General features: G+C 39.5%; 1 protein-coding gene across 5 annotated transcripts in view; it reads right to left on the bottom strand.

The window, feature by feature from the left end:
* The window catches only part of PTPRG (protein tyrosine phosphatase receptor type G), a 699,320-nt gene that overhangs the window by 504,798 nt on the left and 175,225 nt on the right, over positions 1-19,297 (bottom strand). For all 5 annotated transcript variants that reach the window (XM_027587463.2, XM_027587464.2, XM_027587465.2 and 2 more), the window contains exon 2: positions 18,941-19,045. In XM_027587463.2, the coding sequence (XP_027443264.1) occupies positions 18,941-19,045 (105 nt within the window). The remainder of the gene's footprint in view (positions 1-18,940; positions 19,046-19,297) is intronic.

Raw genomic sequence — 19,297 nt, 5'->3', positions numbered from 1 at the left:
AATTCACTTATTTTCAGTCTATATATAATGGAGTTGTTCCATTCATTTCTCCCACTCTTTGTGATAGAGAAATAATCAGATCTGAAAAGCCCTATAATGAAGTGCATGGGGAAAAGTGACACCATATTCCTTGATCTCGCACCCTTATTTATGATGATCTCTTTAACAAAAAGAAAAGCACAAGCATGTAAGGATGAATTCTGAAGCCCCTCAGTAGTGTCCAAAAAAGCTGGACACAATGCAAATGTCCATTATTAAGGAAATGTTTGAGTGACTTATGATACATCTGAATCTATATTATGGAATGAAATGTGGTTATTAAAAAAATGGGCCTTTATGTATTGACTCAGATGCAAATCTATTCTACATTGCTAAGAGAATAACGTTAGCAAAAAAAGCAAATGGTTTAAAAAAAGAAAAATGTTGTGCATGTGAACAAGGATTAGAGTAGTTATCACAGTTTTCCTATCTGCCCAACCCTACTATGGTTCAGCAAAGGATAAAGGAGGAAAGGTGCCTGGGTGACTCAGTCGCTTAAGCGACCAAGACCAACTCTTGATTTCGGCTCAGGTCATGATCTCACGGTTTTGAGACTGAGCCCCAGGTTGGGTTCCCCACTGAGTATGGAGCTTAAGATTCTCTCTCTCCCGCTGCCCTCCCTGCTCACAAAGCACACATAGGTATGCACACTTTCTCTCTTATAAAAAATAAAAAATAAAAACAGAGGAGGACACGGAGGAAGAGGGAATATCATTTTAACATTGTTCCCAAAGTTCAATGGAATAGGAACACATTAAGCCAATGTATGAAAAATGAGTTGTGTAGGTCCAATAATTATTTTTGGTATTGGATTTATATCTCATCTCCATGATAATTAAATGGCAAAACAAAATAAGTTACAAGAGAAGCCAACGGATTAGAGTAATAACCCTCAGCATCCTAATGATCTTTAAATGTGAGTTAACACATAGACAGAAGTCACACGTAAAGGACAGCTTATATGGTTCCAATGAAACTACCAGAATATGAAACTAATATGCCTTTCAACTTACGTAAAAAGTTTAAGAAAAAAAAAAGAAAGATAAAGCGCTCAAGTTTCCACAACCCCTTTTTCCTCCCCTCTTAGATGTGAGTGCAAACTTGAGCTTGAACACAGAGTTTGGCAGATTTTCCGGCCTCCACTCAACATTATGAGAACTAAAAGTTTCATTAGGATCAAGTGTCAAAGTTTCATCATAATGCCTCTTATCTTCTCTTTGTTCTGATTTTTTTTTAAAGTCTCTTGTACCGTGTACAAGAGATAAGAGTCCACTTTCCTTTCACTGAACTGGACTCCCTCTACCTCACCAGGCTCCCCAAACATGAAACACAAAAAGTTGGAGAAATGAAGGAGGCCATGGCAAATGGGAGATTTCAGCTGTCACAGGACAGAAACAAGAGCCAGAGGTAGGGATAACTTCTCTAGGTCCGGTGGGAGGTGAAGAGGGAGGTGGGAAAAGTCTGCCAAACAGAATTTAAAAGCCCAGGACACAAGGGTAGAAGGTAAAAGGTGTGACAAAGGGCACCTTCATCATCCATGCCAAGGGGAAAGAACCATTCCTTGGCAGGCGAAAGAGAAGTTGAAAAAGCTTGCTTGCTGCTCTGAAATTTCAAAAGCCAACTTTTAATTGCATTAAAATATGAATTTGAAAATAATATTATGAGTCATTAAGCTACAATTCTAGATAAAATTCTAACCCGGATAAATGCAATTTCCATTTTTTAAAAGAAGATCTCAAATCACAGTTCATTTTAAATGCTTTATGAAGCCATTTCCACAGAAATTAGAGATGATCTGAATGAAACAAGATTAAATGTTGGGGGGCAGTGTATGCAAAGTTAAGAAAATCGTTCAAAGAATTAATCCTCCCCACCCCCAGACATATATATATATATATATATATATATATATGGTATGTCTGTATGTGTGTGTGTATATATATTAACTATATATATATTAATATGGTACATCTGTATGTATGTATATATATTCTATAGGCTGACTTATTCGGATAATTAACATTATGACCTTGTCTACTGTCTTGACTTAATTCAGGCAGCATCTTTAATTCCTCAGACAAGCAAATGTGGAATGAAGTGCTAGAGGTATAATCCTGCTAAGGTAGACAATGTCTAAAAACACACAAATCATTCATCCCTAAGTATTAATCTTAAACAATAAATTGTACAAATCAGAGGCAAATATACATCCCATTAACAAGGCAATTCCTTACTGTTCTTCATCTTCAATCTGAATTACAACCAACTTCATCCATGCTCTCCAGGGCTGACACAGCACAAATCAAGAGGAAATAAAATCCATGCCCACCACATTTGTTCTAACAAATAGGAAGAAACACTTAAAATCCGCCACTTGCAATAAGGAACCTTTGATAGTTACCTAAATAAATTTGTCAGGTCAAGCATCGTGGCCAACTTTACCATCTAACTAACCTACACTACTGCACACTATTAGTACCCATTATTATCATGTCTTCCACGCTCTATAGCAGCAACTCTCAACCAAGAGCGATTTTGCTCTGCCTGCACCCCCAAGGGACATGTGGCAATATGTGGAAACATGTTTCGAGTTCCTGATTGGGGGATGTGCCAGTCTTCACACTCAAGAAAAACAAAAGGACAATAAGAGAATCAAGGCCCCCTTCTTTCTCTCCATACTTGCCAACACCACTTATTTTCATCTCTCTCTCCATACTATCTACCCTTCTTCCTTCCTGAAATTTAATATTCAAACTTAATCTTCCCGGGCATCTTCACTGCTAAGAACCAATTATGTGTAGTCTGGTTTGACAATAATCTTTAATTCCATGTTATTGCAAATTCCCTTCTTAGGGGGTTTATTCCTTTCATCTACCCATTTGTTGGTGACAATTCTATTATTCCCAAATTCAATATAAAATAAAACCATCCCACAAACCCATACATCATCACCCTCTTAAAGAAGGTATTATACAAAATACGTGTCCATAAATTTAAATGTAGTCGTTTCTTGTAAATATTTTCATTTATAGTGACTTGAACGCATATTTTTATCACACTCAACTAAATGGCATTTTGTCCCCCAAGGAATTCTCTTATACACAAATGTTCCATTTCCACTAAGTAAGGAAGAAAATGGAAAATATTTCTGATGTACATGGGCATGGCTTTTCCTTTAAAACGAGCATATATATCTCTGCACTTCATAGTGGATGTGTGAATCATGTGAAACTCATCCTCTTCAACTGAAATTTCTCAGTAACCATACTCTAGAGTACCAGCATGGCCCTTTCAAAGCTCTTAGGAAATAATGATGGCAGAAGACACGAATCCAGCTCCCGAGAACCAATCTCCTACCTAACCTACTGACACTCTGCCCCCACACGCCCTTTCCCTCTCCTCTGAGTGCACAGTGAAGGTCAGGTGTCCAAGAGTAGGGTATTAAAGTTTCTGGTAAGTCCTGCAATAAAGAAACCAACATTGCTGTGTTTCCCCCAGGAATTCCCCATCTTCCTTCGCCACAGGACCTTCCTGCCATAGAAAGTCTTTTAACAGCCCACTGATTTCATGTTCCAGGCAGAGACTTTGGAACAACGCTGAGCAACCACCTCTACTTATTACCCCTTGACAAGACTTCTTACCCTGAGACTCAGTACTGAGGTTAACACAGAGATACTCCAACAATTCTGTTCTAATGATAATCTTTTTGCTCACAAAAATTCTACTCCAAGAGGCTAACACCAAGAAATCAGTAAAATTGTTTAAATCTTTAAGTAACAGTTAAAATGGCTATAAAAGCCTCCCAATGTCTAAAATTAATTCCTGTAGTAAACGTTCCTACCAATAAAAGGCATATATCACACCTGTGAGTTACAGAGATATAAATTCATGATTCGTTGTGATAAATGGTAGGACTAGTGTCTGTTTTGATGAATAACTCACTCTCTGAATCAAATCCCAAGACCATAAACATGGATTCTAATAACCATATTTATGACTACTATTTCACAGACAAAAATTTGAAATCAATTAATATATGCCTAATTATTATATTTCCTGTCCTCCCAATGCATAAATCTATTCTGTTCTGTAATGGAAACTCAAAATCAAGTATCAAATATTCATCTGAACTTGTATGGAACTTGTATTTTAAGCATTCAACAACCCACTGAAGTGTCTGTGAACCCTGGAAGTCTGTATTTTCCACTTTTTATATTACACCTGTACCTAATTTATTAAAGTAACTGAAGCCACCTAAATGCCAGGCAATTAATATGAAAGAATACTTTAAATGCTCTTACTATCCTTTAAAATACATTCTGCAAAGGGCAGTGCTCAGTGAAGCAACCTTTAGACAAATTACTTAAATGAGAATCTATACATTTTGGGTTGTCTACCTGAAGAAAATTAAGACAAATTATTTACTACAGTGAAATTATTATGTATTTGAATAAGCCACCAGAAAATACAGTAAAAGAATACACTGTAGCATTCTTACCACTAAAAAATACATATTAAAAAAATGGAGCGTGTGTCGGGGTGGGGGGGAACGTGGTAATTACTCTAAGTCACACATTTTAAAAATGAGTAGCTGTTTTATATCCAGAATTTTTAATTAGGAAACTATATTTTAATATAATAATGGTGTTAGATAATACATCTGTGACAGGAACATACTTTCCTTTTTATAACAGTTTGTATTTTCACCGGATTTAAAAATCCCAAATCCATTCCTTTTCATATGCAGATGGGGACCCAGAAAATGTGGAATCAATCAGAAATGTTAGACTCAAAATCAAAGAAAAAAAAATTAAAACAAAAAAATACTCCAAAATAAAGTCTCTTGTCAACATCAATGACTGAGGAAAGTCCTTTGGAATTAGTCGGGGATGTGAGAAAGAATCCAAGGTGGGCAAAAGAAGCTAAAATAATTCCAAAATTTCTTTGGGCAGACAAGTGCTTCTCACATTACCTTCACCATCAACAGGCTTCTGGACTTGAGCTTCAGACTGTGGGGACTAAGAACAACACATGTCTGAACATAATCTAAATGAATGTGTCAGTATTTTCATAAGGTGTTATCATCCCAATTTAAAGAAAGAATATTTTGGGGCACCTCAGTGGCTTAGTCGGTTAAGCGGGTTAAGCGTCGAACTCTTGATTTCAGTGCAGGTCATGATCTCAGGGTCCTGAGATGGGCCCTGCATCGGGCTCTGAGCTCAGCAAGGAGTCTGCCTGAGATTTGTCTCCCTCTCCCCCTCCCTCCCCTCCGAGCATAGGGGCTCCCGTGTTCTCTCTCTCTCTAAAATAAATAAATCTTTTAAAAAAATATGTATATATAAAGAAAGAATATTTCTGGGCCAGCCTGACATTAGAGTGATCCCACAGCTTTTCAAACTCTCCAAAGACCTACCATAACAGTATCAGGATAAATATATTAGATCTTGGTATATTTAACCTTCAGTGTCACTAACATTAACCATTCATTTCTGAAAGAGAAAGGAGAAAAAACTTTGCACTCCTGGGGTCAGCAACCATATAAATCTGTCTTTATATCTAAACATGTCCAAGAGGGCTTGGGACAAAGCACATAACAGCCATCTGCTCTGTAGAAAGTCTAGGACACCATGACTTGTCTAGATAAATATACCCACATTTATAGGCCCCCACATGATGTGATTTGTTTAATCCACTCACAGAAGATGAGGACTCCATGGCCATTATTATAACATTATTATAACTCGTATCCCATATTAAGCTGCTGACACTTGACAAAATGCTGGATCATGATGACCTGCCAATCATTCAGAGCTCTATTTTCCTTTTCACTCCCTTGTTAAAAGTGATCTCTTAAGAATGTATGCTATAATGTATGTTAAGAAAAAAAAAAAAAGAAGATAGCAGGAGGGGAAGAATGAAGGGGAGTAAATCGGAGGGGGAGACGAACCATGAGAGACAATGGACTCTGAAAAACAAACTGAGGTTTCTAGAGGGGAGGGAGTGGGGGGATGATGGGTTAGCCTGGTGATGGGTATTAAAGAGGGCACGTTCTGCGTGGAGCACTGGGTGTTATACGCAAACAATGAATCATGGAACACTACATCAAAAACTAATGATGGAATGTATGGTGATTAACATAACAATAAAAAATTTAAAGAAAAAAAAGAATATGTTAAGACTTTCTACATAGCCATAATAAAGACAATTCAATTAAAAAATGGAAAAAAAAAAAAACAGGAATGTGTGCTATGCTCTACCCAGCTATGAAGGGACCTGTCAGGTTTCACACGGGGTAACTAAATTTTCTCATGGCCCTGCAGTGGCTTAATCAGCGATTCTGGAGGCTCCTTCATGGTTAGCAATCCTAAGCCATCTTATTTCAGGGAAGCCACTTCCCAACCAAGTTTTGCCTTCCTGCAAAAAATGGCATTATCTCAGAGGGCTGGTCTGAATATCAATTAAGACAGAGCAATATGCCCAGTGCCTGAGACAGTCTGTACTCAATAAATGTACCTGCTGGCTTCTCTATAATATCTAAATCCTCTCAACAGCACTCTCCAATAGAGCTTTCTGCAAGAATGGAAAAGTTCTATATCTACACTGCCTGACCAGATAGTCATTAGCCACTTTTGCCTACTGAGAACTTGAAGTCTGGCTACTGCTATTTTTATCTACTTTAATTAATTTAAATGTAAATGGCCAAGTATGGCCAGTGGTGATAGAACTGGAGAGTGCAACCTTTAACACCGTAAAGCACCCGAAATTCGGGAAACTTTATTATCTTATGTGCAACCATGTCAGGCTTCTAAAATCACATTTTCACTTCAAAAGTAAAGAAATATCTTTCCTGTAATTTCTTCCCTTATTTGGCACCACAGTTGCTTCACTTCTGAGATCTGGAAAAGATCATGAAGGTAGCAGGCATCACGGGCTACTCCTCCAACAGCCATTCCCCCTACTACGCTTGGGTAAATCCTGATGGGTCTAAGTCAACCTTGTGCATTCCCTGTTCTTGCCAGTGACTGGATTAAGCACGAACATGTGATCCAGTTCTGACCAATGAGAGAAAAGGGTTGATTGGCCAGGGGTGGGGTGCCTGGAAGAACATTTCACTTGCGCTTAAATAGAGACGCAATAAGGGGGTACTTTCTCTTCTTTCTCCGGACCTGGTACACTCAGCTTGTGACTTCTGGGACTGCTGAAGCTGTATTAAAGGCATGAGGAAAGTGACTCTAAGGAACAAGCCCACAGATGGTAAAACAACATGGAGTATACTTTTAAGATGGCAGAGTTCAAAGATACTGTGTGGAGGTGCCCTGCCTCTAGAGGGCTATGTTGGATCATAAATTGCTCTTATTATTAAGGCTAGAGAGGGAGGAGGTCTTTTCCAGAGGCTAAAACACAGTCAAGGATGCAAAAACAAATCCTTATACGCAGACATGCTCCCGGAAATGACTTCTGTGTGAATATGGGAGAAAAAATCCTGGTAATACTGCCAGCAGCCAGGAGGGCTCATAGGATGAAGGAAAGCAAATCTTGACGAGTTCTTTCGGACACAGCAGGTATGTGGTCCAATTGGCCATGAGTGTTGAAACTTCCTTTTCGCACTCTAGTGGATGGTGAGGGTAAGGGCAATCTTTACAGGAAAAAGATGTTATAAGATAGCTCATTAAGAGGTGGTGTAAGAATGTAAAAGCCACAGGACCTTCAAAAAGTGTCAAAATCATTCCCCAAGAGGAGAGTGCGGACTATGTACTTCACAAAAGTGAGGAGAAAATACCTCCATTATCACATTGAGTCCCAGGAGCCGAAACACGCTAGAATGGCCCCTCTCATCTTTGCAGATACTACTCAAACAGCCTAGAAGAAGCTCATACTTTATTTTCCTGCTAAAATTTCTCAGAAACCAATCAATACCAAATGTACTAATAGCATGCATGCCTGCTAGAAGGAAGAACATTGTCCTAACCCTTGGAACTAGGGTAAGGGTGGGACCGAGAAAAATGGGTTCCAGGGGGGAACGAGGCCAATAATAATTGGGGCAGAGCTACTAAATGTTACCTTTGGGAGTAGGAAGTTTTCATGCAGCTTCTAGAAGGAGCTTGTTTTCCTCCCAGAAAATGGGCCATCCAACTGGGAGAATGTGAATCTATGTAAACAGGAAAACTGGATCAAGTGGCTTCCCAAGCCCAGTGAAGATGTCATGGTTAACTGAATTCACTAAGTGGGCTGAAGAGCATAAAACATACCCCACCAGGGGCGCCTGGATGGCTCAGTCGTTAAGCGTCTGCCTTTGGCTCAGGTCATGGTCCCAGGGTCCTGGGATCAAGCCCCACATCGGGCTCCCTGCTCGGCAGGAAGCCTGCTTCTCCCTCTCCCACTTCCCCTACTTGTGTTCCCTCTCTCTGTCTCTCTCACTCTGTCAAATAAATAAATAAAATCTTAAAAAAAAAAAAAACATACCCCACCACACCCACACCCTTTCACTCCGAAATTCCATCTATTTAAAATATTTAACGAAATCAGAGGCAATAACCAATAACAATGATGGTGGAGGATGGGTCCACTATTTGATCTTGGGAAGGTATCAAAATGGGAGGAGTGGCCAAGAAGTGAGGGAGGGGAAATTCAGGGGGCTTCGCCCACTGTGTATTTTAAGATTTGTAATAATTTATATGGCTGCACTAGAACCAGGACATACAGCAAGCCATACTTTATATAAAGTGGGCCACTAAATATCTTCCTTCATTTTTAAGCTACTTCATGGAAACTCTTTACCCTTTGTGACTGTTCACATCCCAGATAAAGTTGATTGTATAGCACGCAATAAGAGGCTTTCAATTCTTCTGTGATAGTAACAGTGTCTCCTAGAGAAGACGATTTATGTTGCCATATTGGAACACCAATTGTACAAATGCTAAGTTTAATTCTTTCTTTAAACTGGCTCACTTCTTATAAAACCTTAAATATATAATTAACAGGAAATTAAACAAACCAGAATGGAAAACTAGCATGGCCTGCCAGATAGGAAGGGTACCAGAAAATACTAAAAGCCACAAGATCAAATTCTAAAATACTCTCCCAGCTAAAGGCTCTGGGCAAGACCTGTCTCTGTTAAAAAGAGATACTGGCAAGTGATTGAAGTATTAAAGACCTATTAGCTCCATGCCGTGAGTTTCTCCTTGATAAACAACTCAAGAAGAAATGCCTTTATTATGTTAAAAGTCAGGTTCTTATATAGCAGGTAGTCATTTCTCATATGACATAAAATCACATTCAATACTCCACTCAGGAAAAACATTATTTATTATACACTGCAGTATTCTTAACGAAAAGTAAGGATTTCTAACTTGACTACTACAAAGTATTTCTCAAGAAGGCAAGGTTCTATGTTATATACGTTACCACTAAACAAAGTCTTAGTCACATGATAGAAAATGGGGTTACTGTAAATGGAACAGAAGACAGGTTAAATTTTAATAGCAAGAAAGACAACCAAGAAGATTCACTACCCTTAATGCTGTTGATTTTAAGTAAGGTCACAGGAGATTATTACCAGCTGAATGGTGGCGGTGAGATTAATTTCAGGATCACTTAACGAACAACTGAAGGCTAACATCACTTCACACTGTCATCAGACTGGAAGAACACTCAAGGTGGACTGACCACAACTGGACTATGTCAAAGACTTCTACTCAGGTACAAGATTTATTACACTTGACCTTGTGGGCTGAGTTCCCTTCTGCATTTAAATAAACAGGGAGAAAATCCAATCTTTAAGCACATATTAGACATTCATACCAGCTATATATGGGCAGTAATAAAAGTTCACAATCCGCAAAACAGCTCTCCCTTTTATACTGCCACCAGGCCTACCCCAACAAGAGAAGAGACAACAGGATTAAGAATAGGAGCGCAGTTCAACTTAATTTCAACCCGGGGAAGGCCAGTGAAGTGTTACTCATCATGATATATACCAATGACATTTTATTTGCCAAAAAAATTCCATGTAACATTGCTTAACAATATCCAAAGGGAAAGACAGAATATTTCCCTGTTTTATAGAGTCAGGGTAGTGGGTTTTATGAACCAAATCAGATATAATAAATGAGTACATAGTGTCAGATTAGAAAAAAGATGAGTAGCCTTTAAGTAAATCACAGAGCACATTCAGATAATTGCTTTCCAGTGTTTTTAAGGCATGTATAAGGCGAGGTATATCTTCCCTTTGAAATTTTAAAATAATAATGTCCTTCCAGGGGCGCCTGGGTGGCTCAGTCGTTAAGCGTCTGCCTTCGGCTCAGGTCATGATCCCGGGGTCCTGGGATCGAGCCCCGCATCGGGCTCCCTGCTCGGCGGGAAGCCTGCTTCTCCCTCTCCCACTCCCCCTGCTTGTGTTCCCTCTCTCGCTGTGTCCCTCTCTGTCAAATAAATAAATAAATAAATCTTTAAAAAATAAATAAGTAAATGATGTCCTTCCACTAACCCACACTCCCCCCCCACCCCTGCCCCCAACGAGCTAGTTTCAAAGGAGAGAACATCATCCTTTCAAATTTGAAACCAGGAAAAAAGATATTTGACTTTGACCCATCACAGATATGAAAAAATTATAGTAACTCTGGATGCCTTCTATAGACACTAAATTTATAGATTATTGAATGTTGAGATTTATGTTGTATCAAAGCAAATATTGACCTTATCTCTGCCTGGGTCAATATTTACTGCTTTGTTCAATAAATCTTGATGTCCATTTTCAAACTGAGTCAGTATCAGTTCATTAATTTCTGCATCGTTCGTATCAGCATTTTATAATATTTGAAATGCCAGGGAAATGTTTCACCTAAAAAATTTGGATACAGCCAATTAAAGAGACAAAGGGACTTTTGCTTCCCTTCTGGCTTCCCTTTTAGTTTTTCCTTTCTTCCTCTCTCCTCAAAACTGCTTCAAAGGAAACTGCCTAAATTTAATACAATCCAGCCATCTATTCTGCAATAAACGGTTACTTTAGGAAATATTATGAATGCACTGGTATAAGAAATTTAAGTGTTCTAGATACAATTCTGTAAGATATTAAAGTATTATAGATACAAATGTAAAAGAGGCAGAATCCCTCATTTCTCAATAATAATCACAATTAACGTCTGCGTACAGTCTCCAGACCTCTCAGCTCTATTCATTAATAGGACCCTATTCACCACATTATTTTATTTTATTTTAAAGATTTTATTTATTTATTTACTTGACAGAGACAGACACAGTGAGAGAGGGAACACAAGCAGGGGGAGAGGGAGAAGCAGGTTCCCCGCTCAGCAGGGAGCCAGACACGGGGCTTGATCCCAGGACCCTGGGATCATGACCTGAGCCGAAGGCAGATGCTTAATGACTGAGCCACCCAGCCACCCCTCACCACATTATTTTAATGTATCTTATACCTATCTCATTTTGGTGGATGTGGAGTATGACTTTCATTATAAGGACATACTACAATTCCCCCAACTCCCTACTTACGGTGACTTAGGCTGTTAAACACAATGTCATGCTGGGGATGTGCACAAGTGTTTCTAAAAGACAAAGTCCCAAAAACAGAAGTGCTGGATCAAAGACTATCAATATTTAACATTTTCACAGATATTGCCAAAGAGCCCTCCCAAAAGACTCCACCAACCTGCTACCTTCAGAGTCCATTTAAAACCCAACTCTCAGGCTTCCTGTTAGCCGCATTTGAAATGTCCCATAAGAGCAACAATTGAAACGGTCATCACAGATCTATGCTACTTGATACCAATTCAGCATTGAACAATACTTCATCTTCCTAAGATGCTTTTCCAAGGGTCACGAGGACCCTAAGGAATTTATTGATGCCCTCTCATAGCATACGATAGCATCCATTAACTTTTGCAAACACTTGTGAAACCATCTTCAGAGAGAAGATGCCAAAAACCTTCAGAACTCAGGTGGCAAAGATGAGAAGAAAGTTTAAAAAAAAAAGAAAAAGAAGGCATCTCTAAGATATGAGAACAGTTTCTTTCAAACTGGTAGGGGCGGGGGGAAGCCAAACTCGGCCAAGTATTGAAAAATGCTCAAGGTATCTTAAGCATATGGCAACACATTTTTCTCTTTTATACATAAAGTCCTGATTAGTGTGTGACCATATGTGTTTTTTCTCACCCGATCTATCCCTGTAATCACAAATCATGTGTAAAAGAAAAAAAGAGTACCTATAGGAAGAAACAGTTTGTTCTACAATGTGTTCCCTACCTTGAGGCCCTCCTATTCCAAAACATTTAAGAAAGAATAGGGAAATATCAAGAGTAATTACAGACAAAGGTTCTGTTCAAGGAGAAAGTTTAAGAGTATAAGAAATATGGACAAAACTCTATACTGTATCTTAATAGGTTCAAGTCCAAAATGTTTACCTTCACAACCAACCCACCACTCTTCTTTACTTGTTTTAAATTAAATGCAGTGCCATCTTCAATCATCCCCAGGATCATCCTAGACTATTTATTTTACGTTCCCTTCCACATACTAATAGTAAGAATTCCCATGAACTCTCTCCTTTTATCTCTCAAATCTCTGATGACACAACTTCATCATTTTTCATCCTGCCTTCTTCCCCCGCTGACCAATCCTTAACCCTACAACCCGAGGTGTCTTATTCAAATATAAAACCAACTGAGTCCATTTCCACCATGAAACCCTGAAATGCCTCCCTATAACCCTCAGATAGATGTTCTAGGTCACTAGTAGAATACCGTGAAGACCCTTCATGGTCCAACACGCTGCATTATTCCCTCAACTTTGTCCACCCTGCCATATGCTCTATACTTACTAAGCTCCTTTGAGCTCCCCAGTCACTGCCAGGCCATTTCACGGCTCAAGGCGTCTGCACATCCTGGCAAACACCTGCCCATCTTCGATGGCTGGGATCTGGCAGCAGCAATTCTGGGAGCTTCTCTGACCCCTCCCATTATAGTACAACACCTGGCATACAGTAAGCAATTAGTAAGTGTGTTCAATGAATAAATCTTTTACTTACAACAATAAAGAGAGTCATAGGGAATTATAGAGAAGAGATAAATTAATTATAAAAAAAATAAAGGGAGACTGATAAGGGAGAGAGGGGTCAGGCTAGGCATCAACATGGAGGTAACTTTGAGCTGGGACTTGGAAGGATGAATCTCAAGACTGATGCCTCCCCAACAGTATGGTTCCGTTGGATCAGAAGCTCTTTACTGCAAATGCAGTGTCTCCAGGGAAATGATTCCCTTAAGAAACTTCACAGAAGGCATTAGGAGAAGAGCAAATAATGCAATATTAATATCAAACTCGGAGGTTCTACAGTGGCTTCCATTGTTCTCAGGACAAAGGCAGACTTCTGCAGGCACGTATATTTTGCTTTACTCTTTTTATAGACACGATTAAAAATAAGCATGGAAATGATATTTTAGGAATTTAATTATATCTTAAGTTCACCAGGGGAGCTGATTACTTAAAAGGATCCAGTGGTGAAACCTTTTGTAAATCACCCACTGCTTTATCTAAATTTCATGGCAGGATCCCCCGAGTGTGTTCTCAAGCCAAGACTCTGACACGAATTCACTTATCGGTACATCCATTCACCCACTTGAAAAATATGCACTAAATATGCACAAAATGAGATACTCTGACACACAGCAGGAAAAAAAAAAAACAACAAGGAATTATAAACTATAATCCTTGCCCTCAAGCACTGGACACGTAGCTGGAGAAAATGAAACTTAACACCTACATGCACCACAAACACACATACACGCGCATTATAAAACAAGATGTTTATATGAATAATGTAGTGGGGTGGCATATAATTAAGAGCCAGATGGGTAATAAGTATTCCACTCCAGAGCGGAGGCCAAGAATTCCGCCAGGTGCGTAGATAAGTTACCTCTAATCCTCAAAGCCATCCAGCAAGGCATGTCCTTCTCTTTACCTCCATTTTACAGCTGAGCAAGTCATCAAGCCCGGGGCAATTAAAAGGGACCTTGGATGTCTGTTCCTACAATGTCCTGACCACAGCTGGAGTGCCTCTTAGAACAATCCTGCTTGGCCTCTCCTCAGCACAACACCAGACACTTCTTACAGGGAATTTTGGTCATTACATGTCCCAATGTTGGATTCCTCTAACAATGAGAATTGTCCCCCTTGTACTGATTCATAGAATCTTTCTATATGGAAGGAACATGAGACATTGATTATTCGAAATGCAGAAAACCAAATGCGGGAAGTAAAAAAAGGATGGGAGGAGAAACCACAACCTATTTTTTTCTCCAAGTCTCTGAGGGGGAGGAGAAGAAACAGATAGCTTTATAAAAATGCCTCCAATTTCCCCCTGAACTTGCTCGAGATTTGTTTCTCATTTCCCTTTCCAGCAACAATGACCTACCTAGCACTTGTTACTTTTTGTGTAATAATTACAGACGTTCTGGGCAAATTCCGAAATTCATGAGCTGTCATCACTTCAAGTAACACAGAAAAATACCCGTGTCTTAGTCAAATAAAAGTAACAGAAAAATTGTTTTAGTATTTCCAGTGAGAAACTCTTATTCAATGTATTGGGGTTTTTTTCCCAGTATAATTCTGTATGAATTATGTATGTATAAAGAGGTCTTTCCCCTTTTTTCCCCTGTCTTGGAATAAGGAAAATAAACCCAAAGACATACAGCAATCTTGAACTTACAAAGCTATTACTGAGAGTTACCGATAATAGTATCTTAAATTTATGTTCCACTTCATGTCTCTTATGCATGATGCTTTCATATTGAATTCAGATATTATGACCCCCTTTTTTACAGTAGACAAAATTAAGAACCAGAGAGATAACCAATCTTCAGGTGATCCCAATGGGACCACAGCACATATTTCCAGGCTCCTCGATAAACAGTCCTCAGTGCTAAAGCTGTAGGTGTTCACAACGGCATTGTCTAATAAGCCTACAGAAGTCAAGGTTTTAGCATCTCAAATATAATGAGGATGTGTGCATTATTCAAAGTGATACAGACAAGTTGAAATAACTTGGTTAGTCCTAATGTAAAAGTTACACTAATATTAATGAACTACTATCGTGACAATCTCCTAAAGACAAGCTATCCACAGCTCGAAAACTTCTGCAACTCTCCTCAACTGACTGGGGGGAATGCCAGTGGGGTAACTGGGTCAGCATCAGGCACCAAACCCCACCCACAAAAAGGCAACCTAATGAGCAGGACACACAGTCACCAAGGGGCAAGGGGCCCCAGAACCGCCAACAAGCACCCACCTCCCTGATCCATCTCCTGAAGCACATCCCACTGCACTCATATCTTTGTTCCTCCCAAGTCCTTTCCAAAAAGCAGGATCACCCAACTCACTCTGAATGCTAACTAGGAGACTTGGAGGACATTCCAGCTCAAGATAAAATGCAAGGGAGGGTAAAAAAAAAAAAAAAAAGACATTTTCCAAATCTCTGAACAGTTCTGAGTCACGCTAACATCTGCTCAAAAACCCAAGCGATCTCAATGTGAGCAAGAACTGGTAAACCTTTTCTCTAAAGAGCCAGATAAAAATATTCTAGGCTTTTTGGTCAAACAGTCTGTAGCAACTACTCAACCCCAGCACAAAAGCAGCCATAGACAATAGCCAAAGGAATGGGCATGGCTGTGTTTCAATAAAACTTTATTCACAAAAACAGCAGTGGTTTGTATAATTTGCCAAGTCCTGAACTTGAGGATAGTTTGTTTAAACCCTCATTCCCAAATACCAAATGGGGAGTTCTTATGAATCGTAAGTGACAAAATTCAGTTTACTTAGCTCTCAGGATAACCTAGTGCCCACCCACTGTTCATCACAGTTACCCACCGACAATCCCAGTAACAACATCAACAGCCCGAAAGTATTAATAGTGTCTAAAACAGCAGGAATATTAGATACTTGATGCAAGAGCCTATGGTACATTTTTCACACATATCATCTCATTTCATCCCCAAAACAACACTATGAGGGAAGTGCTGCTAATTATCCCCATCTCAAAGACGGAGAGACTGAATCTCCAAGGAATTAAATGTCCTCCCAACATCCTAAAGATGTTACAAGATAAAATTTATATTTGAGCCACAGCCCATATGACTTCAAAATTCATCCTCTCGGGCGCCTGGGTGGCTCAGATGGTTAAGCGTCTGCCTTCGGCTCAGGCCATGATCCCAGGGTCCTGGGATCGAGTTCTGCATCGGGCTCCCTGCTCCTTGGGAGCCTGCTTCTCCCTCTGCTTCTCTCTCTCTCTCCCCCTCTGTCTCTCATGAATAAATAAATAAAATCTTTAAAAAAAAAAATTAAAAAAAAATTCATACTCTCACACACCATACCCCCAAAGCACCAATATGACCTTAGGAGGAACTAAGACAAATCTGTGAATTAGAGGCATGAAATTAAAATCTGGACGATTAAACCCATCTTTTCAGAAATGGCCTGGTTCACTTTAGCTGAATTTAAAAACAATTCCCTCTACAAACAACGAGCTTTTCTTTTGGCCGCCCCACTTTTCAAGCAGCATTTATGCCTAGAGGTCTATGTACCTGCAGCTAAGAGCCGACCTCTGGTCTGCTGTGGTTTCAAGGCCTGGGTCTGAAACATCAAAAGTGACAGGTAACAACTCCTTCCTGCTCTTTGTCTATTGGCCCAATGCTAAGGAGTGTCTCTGATGGACCCAAGCCTTGTTGACACAAGAATCACTATTCCACCATATTGGTGTGAAGCGACCACTGATCCTGCAGAATTTTCAGGAACAACTGCTGAAAGCATAAGGTATCAATGGATACCTGTCATTCTTTTCTTCTCCTTTGACGCTTTATTTTCTCCATTTCGCTCTTAAGCAAGTGACTTCACCGGTTCTTCCAAACCAGTCTATACCCTTCTGGGGGATTCCTCATATGACTGTCCCATCCCACCCAGAAAAAAAAAAATCAAACAGGAGAGAGGTTGACAAACTATAGCCTGTGTACCCTATCCAACCTGCGACCTGTTTTAATATAGCCTAAGTAAGAATGGTTTCTGTATTTTTAAATGATTGAGGAAAAAGAAATATAGTATTTTCTGACACATGAAAATTATATACAATTCAAATTTCAGTGTTCATAAATACATTTTTATGGAAACCCAGCCAGATCATCTAGCATTATCGATGGCCGCCTTTGCACATACTGGCAAAGTTGAGTAGTGGCAAGAGAAACCCCACACCCTACAAAGCCTAAGATATTTACTGTCTGGCTTTTTTACAGAAAAGGGGTGCCAAAGTCTGCAGCCAAACTCTTAGCCCTTCCACCTATAGAAGCGGTTCCCAAATGCATTCCAGAAATGCAAAATGGAGACTCATTAAGTCCACTAGAGTTAAGGATATCAACAATTGCTTCATTCCAAAGACTGCACCACTTATGTCCATTCTTAACTGAGTAATGGGGAAAGTTTTAGCACTTTCATTTCTTCACTGCCATTTGCAACTGGAGATGCTGATGGGATATAACTTCCAATTTCCTGACTAACAGCACTGTTATTCTAAATTGATGAACTGTAAATAGCAGGCCACTTTATGCCTCTTCCTAACTGATATCAGAGCCACAAGAACAAAATGATAAATTTTCTTTCGGTTTCTTGGCAAGAAGCTATATATATATGTAATTTTGGCCTTCATCTCACAATTCCCTTCATTTATCAGAAATGGTGACAAAAAGCCTCTAATTAGATAATTCTAATCACAAGGAGTTGGGTGTGATGGAAGACTTCAGAATCACTATCTGTTCCTTGCAAAACAAAACAGATAGGCTATTCTCCCTGTAGGGGCAGGAGATTTATCAATAGACAAAAGGATGCAAAAAGCCAATAGATAAGGCATAATTAAAGATCAAGCCTATAAATTTTATACTGACATAAACTTAACAAGATTTGCAGGTGGAAATTCAGGATTTAAAACCAGAGCATCATTATGAAAATAATGCCTCTCAATTCTATACGCAATGACATTGCATAAACACAGATTTATTATTAATACTAATACCACGTGCCTTCAAGCCTTTTCAGACAAATAACTTGAATTATTTAGTGCCGAAGTAATTTCCAAAGTGATCTATCTTCCTCAACCATTGCTCCTCAATTAGCTACATTTTCCATATATTTTGGAGCATCAAAATCTCTTTTAGAAATAATAATCCACCTATCATATTTTTCGTAGTTGTTGGGAACATAATCCAGAAACATCTGTATATTCTTGTAGGTCTTCATTTCCCCCCCCTTAGAACGTAAGAAAATTATTTGCAATGTAATATTCAACATAGCTTTAACAATGCTCTCGGTCTTCACTGGCTAGAAGGCTAAAAGTTTAAAAGCAAAAATGAAAAGAACTGCAGAATACCATAGAGGGCTGAAATACATTCAACTAACAAGATCTGATTTGAAAATAAAGTTGCATTTTTTTTAGATTAAAGTATAACAGATCATTTTGATATGTGACGCTTTGTAATATTTAGCAGACATTTAGCAGCTCAAGACTAGCCCTCTATTTTCTGCTTTCTGATATTGCAGCTACTGAAAAGACAGAGAAGAAAAGGCTGGGTCTTCGGGGAAATGACCAGTTTGGTACAATCACTCATTAACAAGTAAAGTTCAGAAATAAATGCAAACTGAGGGGGGAAAGCAGGTTGAGAAAACAGGTGGGAGAGAGAAATTAAGGTACTTAGAACCTTGAGGAAAAACAGGCTTGAGTGTTTCAACTTTTAGGGAACTAAAAAAGGTCTGAACAAACAGGTTTGGCGTGAAAGCGATTCAAAGAGAACTTTCCAGTGAGCTCAACGGGATGGTCACTGACCGGTGTGAGTCTGGCCGGACCCCATCCACTCACCTGAGTAGGCCCAGTACGGGTCGCCTGAAGCCTTGCGCCTGCGGATCTGCGCTGAGCTGCCGTGTCTGTTCTCATGCAGGGCCCCAACGTAGCCTTCCGTCAAGGCTGGAAGAGAGGGAGAACACGATGAGTAAAAGTCTTCACTCCACTGGACAGGGAAAGGGTGTCCAACACACCACCGGCGACTTCCCAGAAGCACAGACCTCAGGGATAACGGAAGAGACCCTCCTGATTGTACAGAAAAACAGCTATGGGATAACCTAGCGAGACGACCAGGATTAATATTAATACTAACAGTAGCTTACAATGAATCTTTGGGCCACCAAGCACGGGGCACTAAGCTCTCTCTCTCTCTCT

Source organism: Zalophus californianus, chromosome 1, assembly GCF_009762305.2.
Source record: "Zalophus californianus isolate mZalCal1 chromosome 1, mZalCal1.pri.v2, whole genome shotgun sequence".
NCBI lineage: Eukaryota > Metazoa > Chordata > Mammalia > Carnivora > Otariidae > Zalophus > Zalophus californianus.
Note: the sequence above shows the minus strand (reverse complement) of the source record. Positions and strands in the feature narration are given on the sequence as shown.